At 45.9% G+C, this 26818-nt stretch overlaps 1 protein-coding gene across 5 annotated transcripts in view; it reads left to right on the forward strand.

The window, feature by feature from the left end:
- The window catches only part of WDFY2 (WD repeat and FYVE domain containing 2), a 195031-nt gene extending 168572 nt beyond the window's left edge, over positions 1-26459 (forward strand). For 2 of the 5 annotated variants that reach the window (XM_070048896.1, XM_002720738.5), the window contains exons 8-12: positions 5383-5488; positions 16001-16102; positions 16912-17042; positions 18608-18716; positions 20236-26459. In XM_070048896.1, coding sequence (XP_069904997.1) covers positions 5383-5488; positions 16001-16102; positions 16912-17042; positions 18608-18716; positions 20236-20265 — 478 coding nt within the window. In that variant the 3' untranslated portion in view covers positions 20266-26459. The other 3 variants (XM_051832227.2, XM_051832226.2, XR_011378806.1) reach the window with 2 other exon arrangements.
- The last annotated feature ends 359 nt before the right edge of the window (positions 26460-26818 follow it).

A 26818-nucleotide genomic window follows, 5' to 3' on the forward strand; every position in this document is an offset into this window, starting at 1 on the left:
TGAATTTCTTGAGGTTTTCAGTCTTTGCTGGGTTCTGGTACTGTAAGACCAGGATCATACAAGCTAGGTTACCAGGCCAGTTTCCTGGAAGAGCAATGCAGGTCTCGGCCCCATGAGTTCATAAAGTAGCTAGTCAAGTCTGATTCAGGGAGCATCATTCTTAAATATGGTACTTCAGGAAAGGTCTTGGTTGTATAATTGTTTTTTGTCCAGTTATATCTTGTAAATTGATTTTCACGGAACCTGTGCAGTTAGGTACATTGCCATGAAAACTAAGAGGACTATGTAACATTTTGGAATTCTGGGCAATCAGTGAGAATTGGGGGTGCCTGTCCAAAGTTTTGATTTAGCTTATAAAAGCAGAATTTACTAAATTATATGTTAGAGATACCTTTAAGAGAGAAAAGCCAACCTCATGTATACAGAAAATAGAACATTAACAAAAACAACAATATTCCAGACAAATAACCTTAATAAAATTTCCCTTATCTGTTATTCAGTCCTGTGAATGAACTTTAATTAGTTCTTTTTCTGTTGTTTCTTGGTATAGTAGTCCATATTCATGAAGCCATCTGCATCTAGACTAAAAAGAGTCCAGAAATCCAAGGAAATTCTTAATCTACTGGCACAGCTTTAAAATCACCTAAGCAGTGTCAGCTCAATGTTCGATACCAAAGAGTCTATTCTTTGAAATGTTGATTATTTTAAAATACCTAGTACATGCCATAATTGTCCAGGAAACTCTGAAGCTGTGTTATGGAAGTCACGTGCTCTGAGCCTTTAGGCAAGCATCAGAGTAGTGCAAAAGTTATCTGTAGATTGTGGAGACTGAGTGAGATAATGGTTAACTTGTCACTGTCACCAATATCAGAGTGGGTGAGAGTGGAATTCTCTATTAGGATACCCTACATAACACTCTTAAGAGTTTTGATCAGTATTTTCCCTGAAAGAAAAATATATTACAGACAGTGTGGGCACTGGCAAATCTCCAGAGACTTTTCATAATGTACCCAGTTTCTGAAGTGTTTGCATTAATGATGTATAATGACATTTCAGTAGTGCTGACTTAACCTAGGGACGGTGGAGCATCTCTTCGGCTCTGACAACTTTTGCCATGCAACTCTTAAAATGGTAACACATCAAACACAATTATTTATATCGTCTTCTCAATAGGGTGAAGACATGAATCTTTATGGTTTTATAGGACCTCTTTGGGAAGTCGCAAAGAGAATTTTAGTAGTAAAACACCTCCTAAAATTTCCTTTTTTTTTTTTTTTTTTTTGTCAGAATAGAGGTTCAGTCTGAATAAGCAAAGCTACCAAAGGTGTCAGAGGAGTTCTAGGTGCTTAGTGAAATAGGAGCATGGGTACTCAAGAAGCACTACCTTGTTCATCTTTGTAATCAGAGTAGCAATGAGACTTTGAGAAATAAACATAGAAAAGTATACCATTGTAAAGAATTTAGCTCTTTTTATAAATGAGAGCCCTTTGTGGTTTTTTTTTCCCTTAAATAATCAAGGACATTAATCAAGTCAACATAAAGCACTGACAGTAATTCTGTGAGACGTAAAATCTCTGCTTGCTAGGCAGATTCCACAGACGTTTAAAAAAAAAATCCTCTCCGATTGTAGTCAGAGGCATTAATCAGTAAACCAAGGAAGCAAGCCATCAAAGCTGAGAAAACTTTGCCAAACTGCCGTGCTTTTTATAGCTTTTTTTCAGACTCAAGTATTCTAAACGAAAGCAAATAAAATTTACTTTCCAAGTTCTGTCCTTCATGTTTTCCCTTCTCATTCCAGAACAGAGTGACACTTTAGGGTTGCCTTTTCATCCTTATTCTAGGAAGTACATGTGGAGTCTTCCAGAAGCTGCCTGACGAGAGGTATCATGATACGTGCAGAAAGAGATGAACAGCCAGCCCTCCCCTGTTAATCTGAGCATTAGAAAGACTTGCAAAAATGTTAATGCCACTTTTCTCATGAAATCTTTTTTTATTTTTGAAAACAAATTTTTTGGGGCCAGTGCTGTGGCATTGCAGGCTAAGCTTCTGTCTGTGGCGCTGGCATCCCATATGGGTGCCAGGTCATGTCCGACTGCTCCTCTTCTGATCCAGCTCTCTGACTATGGCCTGGGAGAGCAGTGGAAGATGGCCCACATGGGAGGCAGACCTGGAGGAAGCTTCTGACTCCTGGCTTCCAGTTGCCCCAACTCTGATCACTGCAGCCATTTGGGGAGTAAACCAATGGATGGAAGATCTTTCTCTCTGTCTCTCTCTCTCTCTCTCTCTCTCTGTAACTGTGCCTCTCAAATAAATATGAAATCTTTAAAAAAGAGAGAATTACAAGATCTTAAAAATTTTTTTTCACAAAATATGTATGATATTAAAATGGAATTGATTCATCATTGCTATTTTCCAATGTATCAGTATTTTTTAAATTTCTCAATTTTAGTATCAAATACAATACATATTGGTAACTCTCACTCATTGAAACCAAAGCTCTTTGGTGTCCTCAAATAAGTTTCTGGAGTGTAAAGAGATCCTGAGACCCAACAAGTTTGAAAAACACTGCTTTAAGACAAAACTACTCTCTTTGTTTTTCAAAAACAAAAGCACATACAACAGTTGTATTTCTTTTTCATTATTGGCAAACCACATGTTAAAATTATAATAATTAATCAAAGTAACATAAATTACATAGAGAAAATACTTAAATTTCAGAGAAAAATGGAAGGAGGAAGTAAATGGACAGTGGAGAATCATCTTGTCACATTTAGGAATTTCAACAGACTTTTCTCTAGCTCATGAAAACACAACCAAAATTTCCACTGTGGGGCCAGTGCTGTGGCGCAGTAGGTTAATCCTCTGTCTGCAGCACCAGAGTCCCTTATGGGCACTGGTTCTAGTCACGGCTGCTCCTCTTCTGATCCAGCTCTCTGCTATGGCCTGGGAAAGCAATAGAAGATGGCCCAAGTCCTTGGGCCCCTGCACCCACGTGGGAGACCTGGAAGAAGCTCCTGGCTCCTGGCTTTGGATCAGCACACCTCTGGCCACTGCAGCCATTTGGGGAGTGAACCACCAGATAGAAGACCTTTCTTTCTGTCTCTCCCTCTCACTGTAACTCTTTCTCTCAAATATACTGCTTTTACATACCCTTAAAATGGATAGAAATGAATTCAACCATTGATAAGACCCAAAGGAATAGCGTCCCTACAGGGTGAAGAAATAAGAAGCAAACATAAATTTAATATCATATGTTATAATCAAAGTTTCAGTGCTCTAACTTAGAAATTATCTAGGTACCAAATGGTTATCTTTCAGTTCACTCAAGTTAATATTAGTCTGTTTTAGGTTACCTAAAGATCTTAGAAATTATCTTTAAGATGATATACTAGAATATATAATTACTGTTTATATAAAGAGTATATTGTAACAATTTAATGAAACATCACAAATTTATATATTCAATAACCTTAAACATTTAGGAGTAATATGAACTTATCTGACCAGTTATAGGATAACATAGGATGTAAATTTAATAAAAATAAATCCAGTTTTAAAAAAAAAACCTATATGCTTGTATTAAACTTAACACTGAAAAGTCAAAGAAAGACATAGCTGGTCTTTTATTTTTTAATCTATCATGGGAGTCTCCTTTGATGAATGAGACTAATTGAATGAACTTGGATTCTTTAGTTTTTTTTTTAAAGATTTACCTATTCATTTGAAAGTCAGAATCATGCAGAAAGGAGAGGCAGAGAGAGAGAGGTCTTCTATCCGCTGGTTCACTCCCCAATTGACCGCAACGGCTGGAATTGTGCCGATCTGAAGCCAGGAGCCAGGAGCTTCTTCCCAGTCTCCCACGTGGGTGCAGGGGCCCAAGGACTTGGGCCATCTTCTACTGCTTTCCCAGGCCATAGAAGAGAGCTGGATCAGAAGTGGAGCAGCCGGAACTAGAACTGGCGCCCATATGGGATGCCGGAGCTTCAGGCCAGGGCATTAACCCACTGTGCCACAGCACTGACCCCTGAACTTGGATTCTTAAAATGTTACTGAGTTGGTTCACAGTTTCCAGGAAAAAAAAAGATTTTTATTTTAAATCTGGCACATTTAAAATGTTAGAAGGGGCTGACATTGTGGTATAGCTGGTAAAGCGGCTGCCTGTGATGCTGGCATCCCATATGGGTGCTGGTTCAAGTCCCGGCTGCTCCACTTCTGATCCAGGTCTCTGCTAATGGCCTGGGAGAGCAGCAGAAGATGGCTGGAGTGCTTGGGCCCCTTCCACCCACATGGGAGACCCAGAAGAAGCTCCTGGCCCCTGGCTTTGCCCTAAACCAGCCCTGGCTGTTACAGCCATCAGGGGAGTGAACCAGCAGATGGAAGATCTCTCTCTCTCTCTCTCTCTCTCTCTCTCTCTGAACTATTTCAAGATAGATAAATCTTTAAAAAAAAATTAAAGGTTCAATATCTCTATTTTCTGTGAATTTTAGGAGTATTCTACATATGTAGACACCTGTTTCTCTATAAACCAATACAAATGAGTTATTTTAATGTAGAAAGTGTATAATCTAATTTATGGACACCCTGTGGTAATAGGAAAGCATCCAGTACACAAGAAACAAAGCCCTATCCAGATTGTAGACATGGAGATATACAACTGTTTAATAGCTTTAGCTTTACTTTCAGTCACAAGTCAAGAAGAAATAAAGAAACACACACATACCCCACCCCCCAAGAAAAAAAAATCACCAAAGGGCTATTCTTCCCAGTAGATACAAAATTCTTAATTGATTTGAGCTAAAAATGGACAAGCATACAAAGAAAAACAACCAAGAAACCAATGCCCTATTGAGAGACAATTGAGGTCTGTTATCCACTGGTCGTGATCACCAAATTGTCAGCCATAAAACTGAATTCTCCACCGTTTCTGCCACTAAGAAGGAATAACTTGTCAGTAATGTCCAAACTGGAAAGAAAAGACACAAAATCAGGAGAAGAAATAAAAGCTACAGAAACAGAGTCAGTGAAATTCAAGTCTATGACCGCTTTGGATTCACTCTGGGAGACAAGAAAAGACAGGCCTGGGCTTAAGTCATCATGAGAGCTAAGCCTCATGGTAGCACGGTGGACCTGGCTCTGGCAGGAAAACCTAGTGGGCACCTCAGTCTTCTTCTCAGCCTTAGCAAGTGAGAGGACCAGACCGTTCAGACTTATTTTGAATCTTGGAGACTCCGTCCCATGAGCATTCTGAAAATTCCACCAGGTTTCTAAGACCCACTCATGGGGCTCAGGAGTAGTGTGCGTGTTGGCCACTTCTGCTGGGATTTCTGCCATCCGGCTTCCAGCTGCTGTCCTCGTTGTGGCTGACCTTGGTTTCTTTCACAGTGACAAAGTCCAGGCTCTGTCCTACGCACAGCACACGCGACAGCTCATCTCATGTGGCGGTGATGGCGGGATTGTCGTCTGGAACATGGATGTGGAGCGGCAGGAGGTAGGTGGCACCGCTGGCAGGTCTGGCCCTGCAGTTTGGGTCCCTTCTCCCTTCCTGCTTCTTCTTTGATTAAACCTGAAATCAGATTTTTACCCCTCACACATTGACATGTGACATTATTGTGATGAAGATTTCATGAGGACTTTGAGACTAAACTGTGTAGACTCTAAATCTGTTACGCCATTCCCAGCAAAAGTCCAGATGAGAAAAGGGAACCATCCATTTCTTGGTGATTAACCCTTTGGTTTAAAATGTCCTATGAAAACAGGAAATTCATATGCTGTTATTGAGGGAAATAGCAGGCAAGATGAAGTAAATACCTTTAGCTTGGTGCCAACAGAAATATCAGAAAGAATTGGTTTGGGGCTTCTTTGAGTCATGTTCTAAACAGTTTCCCAGATGTGAATACATACTTTAACATTTTTAGCACATGTTTAAATGTTATCATAACACTCTCTTTTATGATTTTTCTTTTTAATCTCTGAATGTCTTCACAATTATGTTTATCAACCATCCCCTTTGACAAGTACCTTGAAGGTCCCATTATCTAGCATTATTCTGGGTAAACTTCCTCTTTGACAGTGTCCATTCTTCTCATTTATTTCTAGCAGGATGCAAGAATTATATAGAAAAGCAACACTTTAAAAGGATAAAAGCGATTTCCCAAATTTCTTTCCATGTCCTCACTGCAGTCAAGAGAGTAGTTGCTATTACCCACAATGTAATGCCTTTCAAAAGCCAATAATTAAATGCTTAAGGAGATTAAAGCTTTATTTGCTCAAACCATAAATCCACAGGAGTTCTATTAGTAACTAATTAAAATGGTCATTACTGTTAGGAAGTGGAGAGTTGTAGAATACTGCTTTTGAAAAGTACACTTGGCACCATCAGTGTGAAGGCAGTGGATCATGGCAGTGAGTACTGGTGATGTTAACAGATTCCCGTGGGACCTTTGTGTCCTGGCTCAGCTTGCGCATGGTAGCCTGCTTTGGAGTAGGGAGCAGGATGCCTGGTCTGTCCCAGTGTCTTTCTAGGCTTAGCTGACCAAACCAGAGAAGGGGAGGATGGCCAGGTTCTTTTCCTCAGTGCAAGTGGCCTCTGCCCTTTATGAAAGAGGCCCAAGAGAAGATAATGCTATGGTTTCCAAAGATAAATCCAGGTGGTTGGGGCGGGCATTTTGTACAGCAGATTAAGCCATTGCTTAGGAAACCCACTTCCTGTATTAAGTACCTGGGGATTGATTCCCCCCGCACTCCCAATACAACTTCCTGCTAATGGACACCCTGGCCGGGGCGGGGAGGTGGGGTACAGCAGATGATGGCTCAAGTACTTGGATCCCTTCTGCTCACAGGAGAGACTCACACAGAGCTCCTGGCTCCAGGCTTCCACCTGGCCCAGTCTTGGCTGCTGTGGGCTTTGGTGGAATCAGTGTATAGAAGATATTCTCTCTCTCTCTCTCTCCCTCTCTCTCTCTCTCTCTCTCTATATATATATATATATATATATATATATGTTTGTCACTCTGCCTTTCCAACAAATAAATAAACTTAAGGAAAAAAAAGAAAAAGTGGTTGACAGACAGCCCATCGAGCCATCATGTATAAATTATGCCTCTTGACATGCAGATATATGAGCACTCGATACTTGGTGACTGATTTAAAATCTTGTTGAGTGAGTCAACGCTCTAAGTAAGCATTGGAGATGGCTCCATCCATATTTTGCAAGCATCCTATTTTATCAGCATAAATCTTCTGAGTATATTTTCTTGTAACTCAGCATCCATGAAGCTGCAGGTGCTGTGGGGTGCGTGCCCTGTCAAGAGGCAGTCCTTACTGTCTACTGGCAGACTTTCTGGCAAGGGAAGACATAGACGAGAAAATCCAGATTCTGTGAGGGGACTTTAGAAAGTTGGTGCTAACAGAAATAGCAGAAGTAACTGACTAATTGGACTGAAAGATAAGTTTGGGGGTGGGGAGAGGCAGAGTTTTGATACAGAGGTTAAGATGCAGCTTGGAATGCCCACATCCCATATTGGAGTACCTGAATTCAAGTCTCAGCTCCACTTCTGACTTCAGCTTCCTGCTAATGCTACCCTGGGCGGCAGAAAGTGATGATGACTTAAGTACTTGGGTCCCTGTCATCTACATGGGAGACCTGGGTTGCTCCTATCTTTGGCCTGGCCTAGCCTTAGCTGTTCTAAATATTTGGGGAGTAAACTAGCAGATGATAGATCTTACTTTCTCTGTCTCTATGCCTTTCTTTTTTTCTTCTTTTTTTTTTTTTTTTTTTTTTTTTTTGACAGGCAGAGTGGACAGTGAGCGAGAGAGACAGAGAGAAAGGTCTTCCTTTGCTGTTGGTTCACCCTCCAATGGCCACCGCGGCCGGCACACCGCGCTGATCCAATGGCAGGAGCCAGGTGCTTCTCCTGGTCTCCCATGGGGTGCAGGGTCCAAGTACTTGGGCCATCCTCCACTGCACTCCTGGGCCACAGCAGAGAGCTGGCCTGGAAGAGGGGCAACCGGGACAGAATCCGGCACCCCGACTGGGACTAGAACCCGGTGTGCCCGCGCCGCTAGGTGGAGGATTAGCCTATTGAGCCGCGGCGCCAGCCTCTATGCCTTTCAAAAATAAAAATAAAAAAGATAATTTTAGGGAGCGAGTATTTAGCCTAGCAGTTGAGATTCCCTTGTTCCACATCAGAGTACCAGGTTCTGTACTCACTTCACCTCTGACTCCAGCTTCCTGCTAATGCAGACCCTGGGAGGCAGCCACGATGACTCAAATTATGGGGCTCCTGCCACCTATATGGGAGACCTGGATTGCATTCCCAGCTCCCAGCTTTGGCCCCAGTCATTGTGGGTGTCTGAGGAGTGAACTAGCAGATTGGAGCTCTCTCTATCTTTGGTTATTTCTCTCTGTCTCACAAGTAAATAACTTTTAAAAAAAAATTTAAGTAACTTTATTTTAGTGCAAAAATTTTTTAACTCCGTGCAGAGCTTTTTATAATATGTATTCACATGACCTTTATGAGGAACCCATATATTAAATTATGTAAGGGGTGAAGTTACAGTCAATGAAAGAACACTACTGCTGGCTATCCTGAGAAGGGTGTTGGCTCATGTTCTCAGTAAAGGGTTTGTGGAAGGCCAGGATGCTGAAAGACCCCTGGGGCCTGGACATGCTCTGACCAGGCACAACATGGGCTTTGCAGGCCAAGAAACACCAGCACGAAGTTCAAGGTGAATGTGAGAGGTCACTTGTGGTGTGCTGTACTCAGGAGCAGTCTAGAAACTTTTGGAGACAAGAGAATGGCAGATGGATGATAGGTAGGGGCAGATGATGGAGACCTTGCAGGGCTAGTTGTCAACATCCATAGGTTTATGTGCTTATACAGGTACTGAAGTCTGTTTATCTCAAACTTCATCGTTCTTTGAAAGTACATATAAGGGGCTGGTGCTATGGCGCAGCGGGTTAATTCCCTGGCCTGAAGCGCCGGCATCCCATATGGGCACCAGTTCTAGTCCTGGCTGTTCCTCTTCCAATCCAGCTCTCTGCCTTGGCCTGGGATAGCAGTATAAGATGACCCAAGTCCTTGGGCCCCTGCACCGGCATGGGAGACCCAGATGAAGCTCCTGGCTCCTGGCTTCGGATTGGCGCAGCTCCAGCCGTTGCAGCCATCTGGAGAGTGAACAAGCGGATAGAAGACCTCTCTCTCTGTCTCTACCTCTCTCTGTAACTCTGTCTTTCAAACAAATAAAATAAATCTTTTTAAAAAAAAGTACATATAAAACAGTAGTTCCCCTTATCCTCAGAGATATATTCCAAGACCTCCAGTGACTACCTCAAACTCTGGATAGTACCATTTACTATCTCTATATACTGAGTTTCCCTGTCTTACCTATGGCATTGCCACACAGTACCAGAGTTAATGTCTTTTACCCTGGTGCCTCCCTGGCTGGTTCCTCTGCTTTGGGGGCCATTGTTAAATAAAATAAGGACTACTCAGGCACTACATTGTGCTGTCACAACAACTGATCCCATTGTGGGGATGGCTTTTTTTTTTTTTTTTAGATTTATTTATTTATTTATCTATTTATTTGAGAGGCACAGTTACAAAGAGAGAAGGAGAGATGAGAGAGAGAGATCGTCCATCGGCTGGTTTGCTCACCAAATGGCCGTAACAAGCAGGGCTGAGCGAGGCCAAAGCCAAGAGCCAGCAGGAGTTTCTCCCAGGTCTCCCACGTTGGTAGCAGTGACCCAAGTCCGTGGGCAATCTTCCCCTGCTTTTCTAGGCACATTAGCAGGGAGCTGGACTGGAGTGGAGCGGCCAGGACTTAAACCAGCACCCATATGGAATGCCGGCGCTGCAGGCCACGGCTTGAACCTGCTATGCCACAGCACTGGCCCCGTGGGGATGGCTTCTGAATGACTGATGGATAGAGTATACAACATGCATACGTTGGACAAAGGACTGATTCACATCCTGGGTGAACAGCAAGACTTCTATCACGCTACTCAGAACAGTGCGCACAGCTCAGGCACATGTTTCATGCAGTAGTGAAAGCACTGCTTGGGACACCTGCATCCCACACCAGAGCATTGGGTTTAAGTCCCAACATGGGCTTCTGACTCCTACTTCTACTGATGCACGCCCTGGGAGGCAGCAGAAGTTGGGTCCCTGCCGCCCAAATGGAAGAACTGGATTCTGACTTCAGCCTGGTCCAGCCTTGGCTGTTGCAGTCATCTGAGCAGTGAACCAGCGGATAGGAGCTCTGTCTCCCCCTCTCTCACTGTCTCTCTGTCTTTCAAATAAATAAAGTTAAAACTTTTTAAAAACAATAGTGAGCAATTTAAAACTTACCAATTATTTCTATCTGGAATTTTCCACTTACTATTTTATGATTGCAGTTGACTGCAGGTAATTGAAATCACAGGAAGGGGAACTGCAGATAGGAGGGGACCACTATCCATGTCCTTTGTAGAAAAGCTACAGAAACTCATAACAGAAAGCATGTCAGTCACTCAGGAATACCGCCACCCAGGAACATCACCCTAACTTCTCCGCACATGCCTTTCCTTTCATGCACACGTGTGAGAGGTGTTTTTTTTTTTTTGTTTGTTTGTTTTTTAATGAAAAATGGAATGATACTACACGTGCTCCTTAATTTTCTTTCCCTTTCCTGGTGCCCCACCCTCTCCCCTCCTCATAGAAACTCTCTGTGAGGCACTCACTTTGTGTCCTAAGCACGCTGCTTCCTCCTAAAAATTATGATGGGGGCGGGGTGGGGGTGAGTGTTAAAGTGTGTAAGGGATGCACTGCAAGGGGGGGAGGGGGAGTGTTAAATTGTGCAGAAGGGATGCACTGTAAGGTGGGGGGGGGGGAGTGTTAAAGTGTGTAAGGGCTGCACTGCAAGGCTGCTTCTGCTTCCAGGTGTTCTCTTGGAGCCTTGTTTGAGCCCTCCCCACCTGGCTGTGTGTATCTTGGGGTGCTTCTGCGTGGGATGCCAGAGGCACATTTTCCCTGTTTCACAACTAGGGTGTCTCAAACTCCCTGTTTCCACACGTAGTGCCCAGGGGACCACCTTAGATGAGGAGACTTCTGAGAGCCTGTGGGAAAATGAAATGAAAAGATAAATTTAAATTTATTTTGGTGCAAAAAAAAGTTGACATCCATGCAGTTTTTTACCTCATTTTCCATGAAGTTTTTGAGGACACCTCCTACGTGTGCCCTCATACCTGTGTCCCTGTGTCAGACGGTCAGAGCTATAAGAGTGGGAGGGTGGTGAACTCTTTTTTTTTTTTTTTTTTTTTTTTTTTTTAGATTCATTTGTGTGAAACAGTTAAAAGAGAGGAGAGGCAGAGACAGGTCTTCCATCCGCTGGTTCACTCCCCAATTGGCTGCAACAGCCGGAGCTGCACCAGTCTGAAGCCAGGAGCCAGGAGCTTCTTCCAGGTCTCCCATGCAGATGCAGGGGCCCCAAGACTTGTGCCACCTTCTACAGCTATCTCAGGATACAGCAGAGAGCTGGGTCGGAAGTGGAGCAGCCAGGACTTGAACCGGTGCCCATATGGGGTGCCAGCACTGCAGGCAGTGGCTTTTACCCACTACACCACAGCACCAGCCCTGGTGGTGAACTCTTGACTGTGCTAAACAACCACCAAACAGCTATACCCACATATCCATCCAGGGGCGGGCACAGAGCTTCCTGATGCCCCATCCTCACCAGCAGCTTCACCAAAACCTCTTTCTGGTTTTGCCTTTTTGGGGATGGGTAAAATAGTATGTGAATTGCACGTGTCTATTCTGTCAGTTTTTTAATTGTTTCCAATTGATTTGCAGAGTCTGTATTTTACAGATACTGGCAGGGATCCTCCTAATCTGTTCATTTTGTGCAGTTTGCACTAGTTACTTGGTTGTTTTTTTTTTTTCAGTTTATGATTTGCTGAACATTTTCCATGTCTTTTATTTTTCCACATAGTTTTTAATAATAATAAACTGATATTTGAGAAATTGTGCCATAAACAACCATTAATCTGCCCCTTCAGTTCTCTAAGGAAGATATCATTATGGGTTTGTTTTTTTTTTTTTAGAGAAAAGAGTAACATTATTTTATTTTATTAAGACTTGTTTATTTCTTTTTTTTCCAAGAAATCTTTTATTTAAGGAATACAAACTTCATGCTTTTCATAAGTACAACTTTAGGAATATAGTGATTCTTCCTACTGTACCCACACTCCCAACCCTCTTCCTCCTCCCTCTCCTATTCCTATTCTTCTTTTTTTTTTTTTTTAAGATTTATTTATTTTACTTGAAAGGCAGAGTTAGAGGCTGAGGCAGAGAGAGAGAGGGGTCTTCCATTGGTGGTTCACTCCCCAGATGGCTGCAACAGCGAGAGTTGTGCCAGTCCCAAGCCAGGAGACAGAAGCTTCCTCCAGTCTCCCATGTGGGTACAGGGGCCCAAGGACTTGGGCCATCCTCCACTGCTTTCCCAGGCCATAGCAGAGGGCTGAATTGGAAGTGGAGGAGCCAGGACTTGAACCTGCACCCATATGGGATGCCGGCAGTGTAGGCCGCGGCTTTACCCTATGCCACAGCACCAGCCCCACCCCATTCTTATTTTTTATTTATTTATTTATTTATTTATTTATTTATTTATTTTGACAGGCAGAGTGGACAGTGAGAGAGAGAGACAGAGAGAAAGGTCTTCCTTTGCCATTGGTTCACCCTCCAATGGCCGCTGCGGCCAGCGCGCTGCGGCCGGTGCACCCCGCTGATCCGATGGCAGGAGCCAGCAGCCAGGTGCTTTTCCTGGTCTCCCATGGGGTGCAGGGCCCAAGCACCTGGGCCATCCTCCACTGCACTCCCTGGCCACAGCAGAGAGCTGGCCTGGAAGAGGGGCAACCAGGACAGAATCCGGCACCCCAACTGGGACTAGAACCCGGTGTGCCGGCGCCGCTAGGCGGAGGATTAGCCTAGTGAGCCGCGGCGCCGGCTCCATTCTTATTTTTTACTAAGATGTGTTTTCAATTAACTTTATACACATGATTAACTCTATACTAAGTAAAGAGTTCAACAAATTATATGAAACAAACAAACAAAAAAACTGTTCCTCAACAGTCAAGACAAGGGCTGTTTAAAGTCATTGCATCTTGAAGTGTTAATTTCACTTCTATAGATTACCTTTTAGGTGCTGTATTAGTTATCACAGATCAGGGAACAGATGATATTTAATAACATATGATATTTGTCTTTTGGGACTGGCATATTTCACTAAGTATGATGTTTTCCAGTTTCATCCATTTTGTTGCAAACAACAGGATTTTTTTTACCACTGTGTAGTAGTCCATGGTGTATATATCCCAAATTTCTTTATCCAGTTGTCAGTTGACAGGCATTTGGGGGTGTCATGTTGTCTTCCTTATTCTTGTTTCTTATTGGGTATTTGTGGTGATACTTGTTGGGGTTTTTTTCCTCCCTGTGATGGCTTTTATCATTGAACTATGCCTCTGTGGCTTGATGGAATGTCTGCTCTTTCAGTGAATACCCAGAGGCATGTGCTGGGTATTGCCAGGGAGTTCTTATTCAGTGCTCCAAGATGAGGGGAGTGTCTAAGGTGACACCCAAGTTGGGCGTGGTAAATCTTTTTTTTTTTTTTTTTTTTTTTTTTCAGTGGGGAGGTTTGTTCAGCTCTGTTGACATAGTCTTAAATTCACCCCCGTCCTCAAGGGAAACCAATGCCTGGCACTAGCCCCAGTAGGTAGAGTTTTCATCTGTCAGAAGAACCACACAAAAGATCTGCGCAGTCCTGGGTGTGAACACGGATCCTGCAGCAATGACCCTCTCCAGGGAATCAGGGAGCCCCGGGCATGTAGAGCCTGTGGAGCTGCCTACAGTGACTGCCCAAAGTCCCAGCTACACCCTGCGCCCTCCCACGCAGCCACAGTGTTTTCACAGTCCCAGCACACAAGGCTCCCACAGTCATGAACTCCCAGCCCCCTGTCAGTTCTCCCAGCCAGACTCAGGCGTCTCCTCTTAGCTGATTGCTGGGTGCTCGGATACGAGCTGGCACAGCTGTTACATATGTCCAAAATGGCGCCTGCCCTCTCGGCTAGTTTCAGGACATGATGCTGGGTGGTCAGGGAGAGAGAAACGCGCTCCCTTTTCCCCCCTCTAGTTTGGCAAGTACACTATCCCCCACGGCGCTCCAAGCCGGACTCCTGCCAGACTCTTCCCACAGTCAGTGGCTTGGGCTGCTGCAGTCTGGTTTTACCTCACTCCAAAGCTGGTGCCGAGGCTTTCAGCTGCTGGGTCCTGAGCTGTATGCGTTCATACCCTCCATGTAGGTCCACAGTGTCCCTCTAATTTGCATGGAGTTTCCTCTGCCTCTCCCCTGAGACTGTACTCTCTCCACTTTTTTTATAACTACCTTACCCTAGACTAGAGCAGTATGCTCCCTCCCTATTCTGCCGTTTTCCTCAATATATTTTTTACTATGTGAGGTGCATTGCTAATTCAGTTTTTTCAGGTCATTAGAACTTCCTGATTAACCCAATCTGATTACAAACTATGGGCATCATTTGATTTGCTTGTATAACAAATAAATTTTTGTTTCTTCTTTTTTTAATCTTCCTGATTTTTCTGCATCACAAATTTTCTGAGAAGAACCACAGCACAGATAAATCTTTTAAGGGTAAAATGTTTTTCACTTAAAAATTGGTATTATTTGGTTAAATCTTTCTTTCAACTAAATAGGATATGAAATTACAAAGTTAAATCAAGACTTACTTCTTTGATTTGATTTGATTACGATAAATAGATGAGAAATAGAGCTGTTACATTGTTACCTTTTTCCTTTTGTTTCCTTCTGTTTTTATTTTGTTTTTAACAAAATGTGTAGCGTCAGGTTTATTTCTGCCGGAGGGTGGAAGAAGCTGAATCCTCAAACCTGGCCCATAGCACAGACAGGCCCTGTGGGGCCGCCGCTGTGTTGCCGTCCTCTGTGACTCTCCAGAGCGGCCGGCAGCTGTCTGCCATGTGTCCCAAGCTTGTTCACACTCAGGCCCCTTTCATAGCAAGTGTCCTGCACATTGACGTGCCCTGGAGTTCACTGTTGGGAGACCTGGGAGGTTGGTGGCCAGGCTCCTGGGGTCCTCTGTTGTGTGGAAGGAGATGCTGTCTCTGCCAAGTGACGAGTTGCAGGGTTTGTAAACAGGACTCTGCAAGCAAGTGCAGTTGCCAGGCTTGCAACCTAGGAGGAGTTGCTAAAGAACCACTTTCTGTGAACATTCTTTTCAAACCTGCCAGCCCTATATAGTTAGAGTACTCTGATATGAAGCCAGAACACCGGGACCCATGAGGCAAGGGACAGAGTCTCAAACCCCGCAAGGCACTGCCAATGAGGGGACAGTGGACAGGTAGTATCCCTGAGTGCCCACTGTGGTCAGGCTGTATCATTGCAACACTGGTGGCTGTGTGTGTGTGTGTGTGTGTGAGAGAGAGAGAGAGAGAGAGAGAATGATTTGCAGTTGGATAATGTTGCACATGCTCTGAGCTAGTGAAACTGCATACAAACAGGCTATGAGAGAAAGCTCCAAATTCTTAAGACCCACGCAGTGCAGCCCTTGCCTCCTTCTGGCCTCCCCCATCCATCCTGACGTGTCGGCTATCAGAGAACCCCAGCAGGATCAGGCTCCCTCCTACGCCTCTGCCAGAGCACTCTGGCCGTCACACACTTATTTAAATCATTCTCGATAAGATGTGTTCGTGCTGGTCTTCCCCAGCAAATTACAGGCTCTGTGATGGAAGAGAAGATTGGATTCACCACTGCGTCCCACCCCTGGGGCCTGACATTTAGTAGACATTCAGAAGATACGTTTGAATCATAGACCGAAAGCCATGCCCCTGCTGCCTATAAACACGTCCTGAGTCCGGAAGTCTCCTCGGTGTTAGAGACGCTCGCTCGTGTGCTCACCACTTCTCACTGTGCCTTCTTGTATGTTTTATTTGACGAGACTCCTGAATGGCTGGACAGCGACTCCTGCCAAAAGTGTGATCAGCCTTTCTTCTGGAATTTCAAGCAAATGTGGGACAGTAAGAAAATTGGCCTGAGGCAGGTGAGTGAAATGGATGCTCCGTCCAAGGTGTAGCTGTGTGGAAGTAACCTGTGACCTTAGAAGAAATAACACCCCAGGGTGGGCCTTGTGGCGCGGGTAAATTATCACCCTGGAGTCACCTTGTGACTGCACACCAATGCACTCCCTTTGCCTGTTGGAGCTCACCCTGCCAGATCCACCTTCTTCTAGTGCTTAGTTCCCAGGGAGTGGTTACAGATAAGTGGCATCTATTAAAATACACCTTAAAATTAGAGGCATCATGCTTAACTCATCCTGGTACCAAACCACGAAATAGTGTAAGTGGTATTTATTTCTTCTTAATTATTTTACCTTCCCTCCTTCACACGTAGTGTAGGGATTTAGATGTGCTTAGAATACAGTCCTTTTCAGTCTGATTCTGTGGTTCCATTTGGTCTTCCCCAAGGAAATCAACTGTTAGGTCGCCTAGGTTGAGCGTGACCGAAGTCGACACAGTGGATCGGCTCAGGAGCCATCCTCGTTCTCCTTCCTCCAGCAGTGTCGCATCTGGAGATGGCACTTTTTGGGACAGCCACTTTAAGGTCCTCTGACACCTGGTTGCTTTCTCTGTGGTTCCTAGTAATGAGAATTGGAAAGGCCCAAGAACGGGGGAGAGGGCAGGTGGCACAGTCAGGCACACTTCCCGGCAGCCTTCCTTCTGGTGTGTTCCTTTCATTGTCTGGTGCTCTGGTGTTGAGCATGCTCACCTGAACGCAACGGACGGTCCCCACGTCTGCCAGCAAGGGCACGGCTCGGACCACGGCCAACGCGTGCCTTCTCTCCCCCTGCAGCACCACTGTCGCAAGTGCGGGAAGGCCGTCTGCGGCAAGTGCAGCTCCAAGCGCTCCTCCATCCCCCTGATGGGCTTCGAGTTTGAAGTGCGGGTCTGCGACAGCTGCCACGAGGCCATCACGGATGAAGAGTAAGTTCCGCAGTCCACAGAACGAGAATCCACAGGGAGAACGACACCCTGTGCTCCAGCCGGGACTCCTGTTACCCTAGCATCTGCTGACAGAGTGTAGACCATAGCAAGGGGCAAAAGCTGTCTTGTGCCACCAAGAGATCTGTGTGGTCTTGTAAGATAGGAGAAGACAGAAAATGCTCAAAGAATTCTCTGTATTCTTCCCAACCCCGGCTATGTGCGTTTAAAGCAGATGTTCCCAGAGCACACCCTTCCGTCTGCTCATTTACTTGAGGATTGCCTACGAGTGCAGGGGCCCAGGGTTCACTTTCTAGCCCAAGCTGGGATCTTGCCAGGAAGAGCTAAGCTGCTTTGTCTAAGAAGTAAATATGCTCTGTTGCCCAGCAACATAGCTGCTGCTTGTCAGTCATGCCCAGTAACCTGGGACCTGAGGATACCACACCCCCAGTGAGTTTTGAAAGCTGTGTTGTCGCTAACTTGGGCTAGTTGAAAACTGCCCAAGGCCGTAAACAAGTGTCCAGTTACAGCAGGATCTCCTTGGTACCTTGTCTGCCTGCACTGTGGACTATAGTAGAATTGTGTTGTGTTCTTATTTATCCATATGAAATACAAATTAAGATGCCCTTGTATCGGTAAGCATTTATGTTCATGGATTGCTTTCCACTCATCAAGTATGATGAAGTGAATGAGAGTCCTTCTAATTGAATTAGAGAGCTACAAGAGACCTTAGAGAGATTCTAGCTTAAATCTGCCTTTGAGAAAGACACAGACCCCAGAGTCGAAGGGACTTGCAAATTAAGCCTAAATTGTTAGTTCTGAGAATTTAACTTGATCATTTTTAGTGTCCTGAAGGTCTACCCTACAAAGTCAGCTGTAGAAAAATGGCAGAAGAAACCCATCTTTAGAAAGCCCGCTGCAGCAGCGTGGGGGAGCAGCTGCCTCCTTTCCCACCTCCCTGTCTCTGGGGCCTCTTCACAACAGAGCAGCCTGGCCCCTGGAGCCCCAGGCAGTTGCTAAGTCTTCCTGCTTAAAAAAAGAAAAACATTAAAGTATACAAAGCAAATAATGACGTATGCTTCTATTTGGTTTTACTTGTTAATGTCTTACTAGTGAATGGGGAAAAGGATGGATGGCTCTCCAGTGAGGATGACGGTGTCTTGAGCATTTTAATGAGCATTTTTTATTAAATAGGCAGAAGTTGACAGTTCCACCGGCAAGTGCTCCGAGCTTGAACTTAGCAGAGGCGCTGTGGTTTTAAAAAGATGTCTCAAAAGCACAGGTGGAGGTTGTCACAGACCCCATCAGAGCAGACATTCTGTTAAGGACTTCGGGGATTCATCCCTTCCCATTCTGGAGACTGTCAGGATCCTTGCACCTGTTCTGTTTTGCTTTGCTTTGCTTTGTTATCATAGCAGAGCACAAGGAATAAAGGCAGATCTGAGGAGCACTTCTGCCAGTGAAGCAGCCTTAGCCAATAGACGGACACGCGTGCCTCGTGCCAGCCTAGGTCGCCTTCCTTGATGCCACTACCCTTTACTCTCAGAAACCTTCTCCGCCCTTTCCAGACGTGCGCCCACGGCTACCTTCCATGACAGTAAACATAACATCGTGCATGTGCATTTTGACGCAACCAGGGGGTGGCTACTGACTTCTGGAACTGACAAAGTTATTAAGGTAAGACATCAGCTTACTAAGAAGCTTTCTGTCTTTGGCTTTATGCAAATAGACGAGGGTACCAAGACCATGTGAGGCACTGCTCAAAAAGTTATCCTTAGCGGGGAGAAAGCCTATTAGCCTATGAGGCTCAAGACACTGATTGTACACAAAGCGTAAGACATGGTTCCAGTCTACAGGGAATGAATGGTCTACAGGGGACATACTCTTAAAAGGACAGGTAGTTATAGCTGCCACGTGCAGCAGTCAAAGAGTAACATAGATGAGAACTACGCCAGAGCAGGGCAGAGGTTAGACGGTGCTATGCAGAAGGCTTCGTGCTGGAGGTGGCCAGTGACTGACAGGCGGGGCTTGAGTGAGCCAACAGGTACCATGCAAGGTCTTTTCCCTGCGAGACCAAAGAATTCAGAAGTGTTCATGCAAGGCCTCCCCGGGACTGTGGTGGACCACACGGTTTCAGTGCCATGACCAAGGCCCAGGACAGACGAGCTGCTCCTGTGTCATTCCCCGAGAACCACAGAGGCGCATGCTCACCCAGTGCCCTGAGCTCTGTCTCCCTGACCCATTCCAATTCCATTCTCAGAGGCAGCAGGGGATGGGGTGGGCGGCATTATGGTGCTGTGGGTTAAACCACCACCCCCAGTACTGGCATCCCTTATCGGGTGCCGGGTTCGTGTTCCGGCTGCTCCACTTCCGAACCAGCTCCCTGATGATGTGCCTAGAATAGCAGCAGAAAGCGGCCTGAATAACTGGGGACCCGCCACTCACGTGCCACTATACCACAGTGCTAGCCCTCCTCTACGTTTGACAAGACATCTTGTGGAGTTGTTAGGAAGATTAAAAGAGAAGGTATCGGGGCCGACGCTGTGGCGTAGCGGGTAAAGCCACCACCTGCAGTGCCGGCATCCCCATATGGGTGCTGGTTTGAGTCCCAGATGCTCTACTTGTAATCCAGCTCTCTGCTATTGCCTGGGAAAGCAGTAGAAGATGGCCTAGGTCCTTGGGCCTCTGCACCTACGTGAGAGACCCAGAGAAGGCTCCTGGCTCCTGGCTTTGGATTGGCACAGCTCTGGCCATTATGGCCAACTGGGGAGTAAACCAGTGGATGGAAGACCTCTCTCTGCCTCTCCTTCTCTCTGTGTGTAACTCTGACTTTCAAATAAATAAATCTTTAAAGAAATAAAACTAAAATAAAAAATAAAAGAAGGTATGAAAGGGACAAGGGACACAGCACATACTTGGTGTCCAGTATATGTTGGTTTCTTCCTCCTTTCAATGGGGCCAATCTCTTTCACTCTCCACTAGCTGGATCAAAATGTCAAGTTGCCATTGTCATGCTTCCCAGCATATGTTGAACTTCTTAATGAAAAAGCATTCTATAGATTTAGAAATCCTGTTTGTATATAGTATGTAGTTGCTTGTTAAATGCAGATGTTTCAGTTGAAGAATTCAATTATAAGGATTGCTTACCCTCAACACGATTTAATTGTATTCATCCTGTATTTTCTTCTGTTTACAGTTGTGGGATATGACCCCAGTAGTGTCTTGATGACTCTCCCAGGAATCGAAAAGATAGTGTTTACTAAAGAAATGGTTATTCTAACCCAGATCATTACTGGTGAAGTAAAGCGGTCGTGTGAGAAGTAAGAGAGAAACTCGAGGCCGTAGATGAGTCTGCATTTACCGACACGCACAGTGGTGAACAGTGAGTGAGTGCTTGCTGGAGCCTCTTCCAACTTGTTCATACAATATAAAAGAAGATATTTTTTTAACAAATGGTTTATACAGTCTGGCTGTGCTACCTTGTTTTGAGTATACTGAAAAATCTGTGTAGTGTTTAATTTCTGTGTTTTCCAATGCTTCATGTTCCTTGTTGCTTTATGTGGGGAAGAGATGAGGATGTGTCGTTCAGGGTATGTGGGTTGCTGGAGCGTAAGTCGCTGTATTTTCTTTACTTGGGCACGCACCACGTGGCCAGCATCTTTGTCTTCTTTTCTGTCTGCCTCTCCCACACCCTCTCTGCTTTCTGCCAGAGTACGTGCACTGGTACCATTTATCTCCATTCACGCCATTATGGTTCTGCTTCCATGTCCTTGTCAGTGGGGAGATTTGGAAAACCATGTGTGTGGCGTCAGCAACTGACTCCTCGAATCACCTGAAGATCATTTGTAATGCCTGACTCCTTCATGTTCTTACGAGTAGAAATGTTATGTTTCTGCCTAGGTTTTCTGTCTTGCCCACATTAACAAAAAATGCTGTGAGAAAAGCTGCTCCCAACCATTGTGCTCACAGAAGTAGCTAACTACATAACTCAGCTTCAACCATCAGTGCCTGGATAAGCGAGAACTCAGCTGGAGCCTCCTGAGCCTCTTATGTTTCAGTGTTTTTGACACAACGCCCCTCACTCATAACCTTAAACACAAAGAAAACAAAACCCAGAAACCTACCTGCTTCAAAAATAAGTGTCCTCAAGGCGTGTTTTCACACGTGACATCATCTCTGAACTTGACATTACTGCCAGATTGTAATCCTGCTCTGTTCCTGTCACCTGCATCTTCTGCCCCTTCAAAGCTAGCTGTTGTAGACATTTTATCTTGATGTGTTTCACCAGAACACTTTGCACACTTTCATACTTGATCTGTATGTGACCTGAGACGTGAAGGTACTAAATCCTACAGCACACGCGGTGTTCCTGCTGGGGATGTAGAAGAGGACTTGAGAATGAACCTGAAGAACTCCTGTCTCTAAGGGAATCCAGTCAAGCTTGAGAAAGTGGAATATTCTTATGTGTAACAACTCAACTCAGGATTTTGAAGTCCTTCTGAAAACTCTTGTTTTCACCTGTCAAAGTCGGCTTTAAATTAGCAGCAAGCATGTGCTGGGTGCCTGCCCCGTGCCAAGCACTTCACCTGCACTGCCTCACCCCATCGGCATCAGGCGGATCAGTCTCTTGAGGATCTTCAGGCTAAATAAAGCCTTGTGGATAAATCACAGGCCAACTGCTCGCCCTTGTCCATAGCATCTTGTTCACTTCTGATGAGAGAGGTTTTTTGATGCTGGTATTTGAGTGAAATCAAAATCCTCCCAATCTCCACTCCCCAGAAAGCAGTGTGTTCCCCTCACAGTCATTCAGGACTTCGCCATCTAACTGGGGGAATGACCCTGAACCATACTTGGATACCAGCCCTCACACCGACCAAGCGAGCCGCCCTGGGAGGAGGCTTCCTGGAGATGATGTTGCTGGCCCAGCAGTGGGCAGCAGGGCCAGTGTGTGTCCCACGCAGCCATGGTACATGACAGCCATCACAAGACTTCAGAGCAGATCAGCCCATCTGACCGGAAGGCTGCAGGTGTACATGCGTGCACACATATGCACACACACACACACACACACACACGGAAGCCATTGCCACTTGCCATTGTTGTAACTCCTTTGAGTCTTTTCTGCATGATTGCTCTGTGAGAGAGCTTTAAAAAGGGAATTACATTTAAAATATTCGAATATCTATTTTGAGTTTATTACTAGAACCTGCAGCTGAATTGCACATAATAGAGAACCATGTGTTGGAAATGAGTAATAGTACTGCATCGCTCTGTTTTCTCTTCCTAAACTTAAGAGAGTGGTGGGGGGTGGAGCCGGGGGTTGGGGGTGGGGTGGTAACAGTAGTAGGGGAGGTGGAGGCTCAGGCACCCAGCAAGGCTCGCATGGATTCTGAGTTAGGTCTGGATGGGCTCAGCCCTCCTTCAGGAGGCCAGTTGTCCCCGTTAGGTCCCCCATCGTGGTCACTCTGCTCTAGAACCCTGTGCTTCCCTCTGGCCACCCCACTCCTGGCATCGCCATGGCTCACTCAAAGGCTGAAACCACTCATTGGTTTGAAAACCACAGATGTGTCCACTGCTCCGTCCTTTTCTTTCTCCTCATGTGTGGGTTACCTGAACTTGGCGAAAAGAGTTAACAAATCAACCGTAGGTGTTTGTAACACTGTGAATTCTGCAGCTCTGCAGGAGTGTCTCCACCGTTTTTCTAACTCGCAGAGTAGCCTTTGCCGGTGTTGGCTCTTCCAGGCGTGTTATGGGGAGAGAAGGCTAGCACCAGCACCTAGCTGTTCTCCTGCCTGTCTGTCTTACTCTGTTGGATATGCACTTTACGTATGTTTTTTGCTCTGTTACTTAAACATACAGCAGCCCTGGCAAATAATGTCTAATGTGACTACAGGGAGAAAGTGACAAAATTGCACACGTCACACACAGAGCTCTTCTCTATCTGACAGGAGAAAACCAATCGCGTGTTTTCAGTTCCTCTGATGGGACAGTTCCTTCAAAGGGACAATATTAGTGGAGCCTCCAGCTGCCTACATGTTTCCTCAGTAGCAAGAATAGTTTTAGATTAAGTACCTGGAATCTCATGTCATTTTATTTGAAGTCAATTGGTCATAACGTAGTTCTCATTTAATTATTTGAATTATTCAAAGAAACAAAATCACAAAACTGGAAGGGATCTTGAGATCTAGCATGTTCTAAGCAGAAAAACACTTCAGTCATACAGGCAGGCAGACGTAGCCAAGGTGTAAGCAAGAGAATCTTAAAGAATGTTTGTGAACATTGCCTCGTGATGGCCGGAGTGAGAGGAGCAGCTTCCAGTGCCTCGAGACGGGGAGCCCCCTGGAACCAGGTCTGCTTCTCTGACTGTAAGCACATTTGACACTGCGGTGGCTGCCGCCCTCTGGATATAAGTAGGCGGGTTCTGTATGAGGAGGCGATGATCGCAGTTTTCATCCACATAAACTCCTTCCTACACTCATGCCTCACAGTGGCAAAACTGGAGTGGAGTCAGGGGCTCTGAAAACACACCTTCCCCTGTGCGTCACAGGCCCTAGGCGAGTCGCTCAGGCCTGCAGTGTTGGCCTTTCTTAGGGAACGTCACCTCTCCATCGTGCAGATTAGTTGCTAAAGAGTATGACTTCTTTTTGCTTAGCACGAACCAACTCTTAAAGCCCAAATCTTGGCTTTTAAGTAAAAGGCTAGCTCTAAACTACATGTCACAGTTACTGGACACAAACATTCATTCATTAGAGGTTGCTTTGTTTTTGCCTCTTCATAGCAATTTAATTGTATGACAGTGAGCATGTTTACTAAAATTTAAATTTTAAAGTAAAAGAAAGCTTCCTGCCAAAATGTTATTTCACCCTAGTTTAAGACAGGTTAAATTTTTCCTGATGTGATGGTGGGTATTTAATGACTTGATTGTAAAACAGAAGTCAAGGCCATTTTGAGCTCCCAGTTCCCTAGATGAGCCTTGAGATTCTAGCCCAGAGCTACTTGTTGAATGCCCTCGGGAGAACCAGGCTTTGCCCGAGACACTAGGCTTACAAGACCCCCAAGGCCCATTCTCTGGCCAGGGTGAGGCCACACGTGGGTAGATGGAGGATGGTGGCACCAGGTTATGAACACAGGGCCCCACCCACAGCACCTCAGCTCCGCGGGAGGGGCTTCAGAGAGGAAAGGGCCTCGCAGCCGACGTCAGATGTGGCCGAGTGAACTGAGGGAGGGGAGGAAAGGAAATGACCGCAGGCTGCAGGCACGGTGTCGGTAAAGCCGAGAGCTGGGCTCCGCCTGTGTGTGCAGGGCCCACAGGGGCTTGGCGTTGCCTGAGAAGGTTGAGCAGCTCAGCCACAGTCCCGGAGCCTGAACTGGACACTGTGAGGTGTGGCTGCCCGTGGCCCTGGAGACGATGCAACACACAGTGCCCGAGGAGCGGCTCTCGCAGAGTTTCAGCCTCTAGCCAGCCCCAGCATGCGTTTCTGTCTCTTTGGAAGTTTAGAACTATTCCCTGAGGATGACCCATGGTGACTAATTGGTGGTCTCTCTGCGAGGCTGGCAGGTGGCGCTGGACACATCACACGCACCGCCCTGGTCCAGGAAGGACTTCCGGGCTCCTCCTTAGCAGGGCCGGGCTTGGCTCACCTGCTGCACTTGGGAAAAGACCCTGACCCATCACGGGGTTGCGCTGGACTCATCTACAGCACTGCGTGTTTTGGTGCACAAGCGGCAGCCGCCGCCTTCCCTGTTCTTGGCCTCAGCTTGCCTGTTCTTGCAAGTAGCGGATCCTTTGAGCACAGCGTGGTGCATGTGGTAAATGCTCATCCCAGTGCCTCTTGGCAAGTGGAAGTGAACGGTTTTTCTCAATTCAGTTGTGGAAACGGCTCGGGGCAGCCACAGCCAGGGAGCCCTGGCTCTGCTGAAGTGGGGAACATGTGTGTTTGTGGTTAAACTTCAGCTCAGCTTTAGAGCGGGAGCCACGCTCTACCCACCGGAGTTTCCGTTGGTGTTTTCACCAACCAACGGCCTCTCAACCCAGAAGCCTGTTTTAGCCCGCACACAGAGCAGTGGCTGAAAATTAGATGTGTCCTAAACGGGAGTGGGATGCCCCCCTTTTATTCCCCATGCCAGGGAATTTTTTTAAATAGTAGTTAGCACCTTGACCGAGAAGTCAGAAAGGAGATTGAAGCTCCAAGGGAGGTATAGATGCACTAGTCATCCTTAAAGTTGTTCCAGCTCTGTGGCCTACGATTCCATGAATCCAATTTATGATTAGACCGGCCTGAGCCATTCCCAGTGACCGGCCCACGCATGTGTGGCTGACAGCTCAGATGATGAGAGTGTGTCACCATGCCTTTGTTGCCTTGTGTTGTACCTAGCGAATTCCTTTCCGGATTTTCCCATACTCAGCCTGGGACACTCGGTTTTAGAAAAAGATGGTGAAGATGGGAGTTAATCACGGTACTATCTCATTAAAAACAGATACCTCAAAATGTTCGTCTCTGTGAGTCAAGAAGAGTGTCTGACTTTCTTGGGAGAGGGCACTCAGGTTGGCCCAAAGGTTAGATTTAAAATCCCACTTTGATGTTTGTGGGTCTTTCTCTTTTTGTTTCTCCACTCTGGGGCAAACAGAAGAGTCAGCTGTAAGCTCACAAGAAGGGGAAATGGTTCGAAGATAGTATTGCACTTTTTTATCATTTAAAGGGATGCAGCCTTCTGTCATAGGGTACGCCAGTACAAAGTATGGACCAAAACACTTGTGTCACTCTTAACCATTGTATTCTTACATGTTTGTTCTTGCGCTATTTGCCTTGTTTTCCAAAAGCAATCAAAATGGCTTTGATTTTCAAGGTACCGTTGTTTTGCCGAAGAAAGTCTTTATATACAAAATATAAAAACTGTTATTAACTGGACAGGGAAGGTGCTAGCCCCACATTAGTGCCTTCCCAACTCCTTATTCATAACCAGGGACACGGACATGCTGCACGTCTGCTGGGCCGGTGGCCCACATCTGGACCCAGCTGCGGCGGGCCTGTTGCTTTATAGATACCTTTTTCTTTTCCTTTTATGAAATGAAGAGCTTGCCCAAGGGGCCGGGCTGAGAGGCTGGTAAGCATGGAGCTGCAGCAGGTTACACCAGTCTGGCTGCACCCCTCTCTGCTCTCTGCCACTGGCTTCCCCCAGCCAGCCTTGGCACTGAGCTCCCGAATGTGCAGGTGGTATCAAGCAAGACTTTCCTCTGATGTCAGAGCGTCTGCAGCCGGTGCCTCCGGGCGCTGCTGAGCGTCGGGAATGCGTTTACGCGCTCACTTTCCCACTGTGCTTCCTTCTAACCCAAATGTCCCTGTAGCCATTACCAATGTAAGACTCATAGTGCAGAGTCGCCTCCATGGTGTGAAATAAACCTGTGCAAACCTTCCTGCAGCCATGGTCCCATCATTGTGCTTACATGTGACTTCACACACCCCAGCAACCCTGCTTTGGTGGTACCCTTTGTGGGTTCGGCCCAGTGCCGGGGGCTGGGGGTGAAGGGGAGATCCTCCTGTACTGAGCGGTCCAGACGTCCAGAAGCCCAGTCCAGAGGCAGAGGTGAGCCACCATCCTCCACAGGCTCTGAGCACAGCCATGGGCAGTAGCCATGCCTTCCTTTTCATTTTCTTTACCGTTCATATTAGTCTGCTTTTACTGTGTTTCATAGAAACTGTCCAAACAAGGAGAAAACATTTCAGGGCAAATTCAGCTAGGAAAGCCTCTTTTAAAACCCCATGAAGTCCAGGTTACAG

Source organism: Oryctolagus cuniculus, chromosome 9 (assembly GCF_964237555.1).
Source record: "Oryctolagus cuniculus chromosome 9, mOryCun1.1, whole genome shotgun sequence".
Taxonomy (NCBI): Eukaryota; Metazoa; Chordata; class Mammalia; order Lagomorpha; family Leporidae; genus Oryctolagus; species Oryctolagus cuniculus.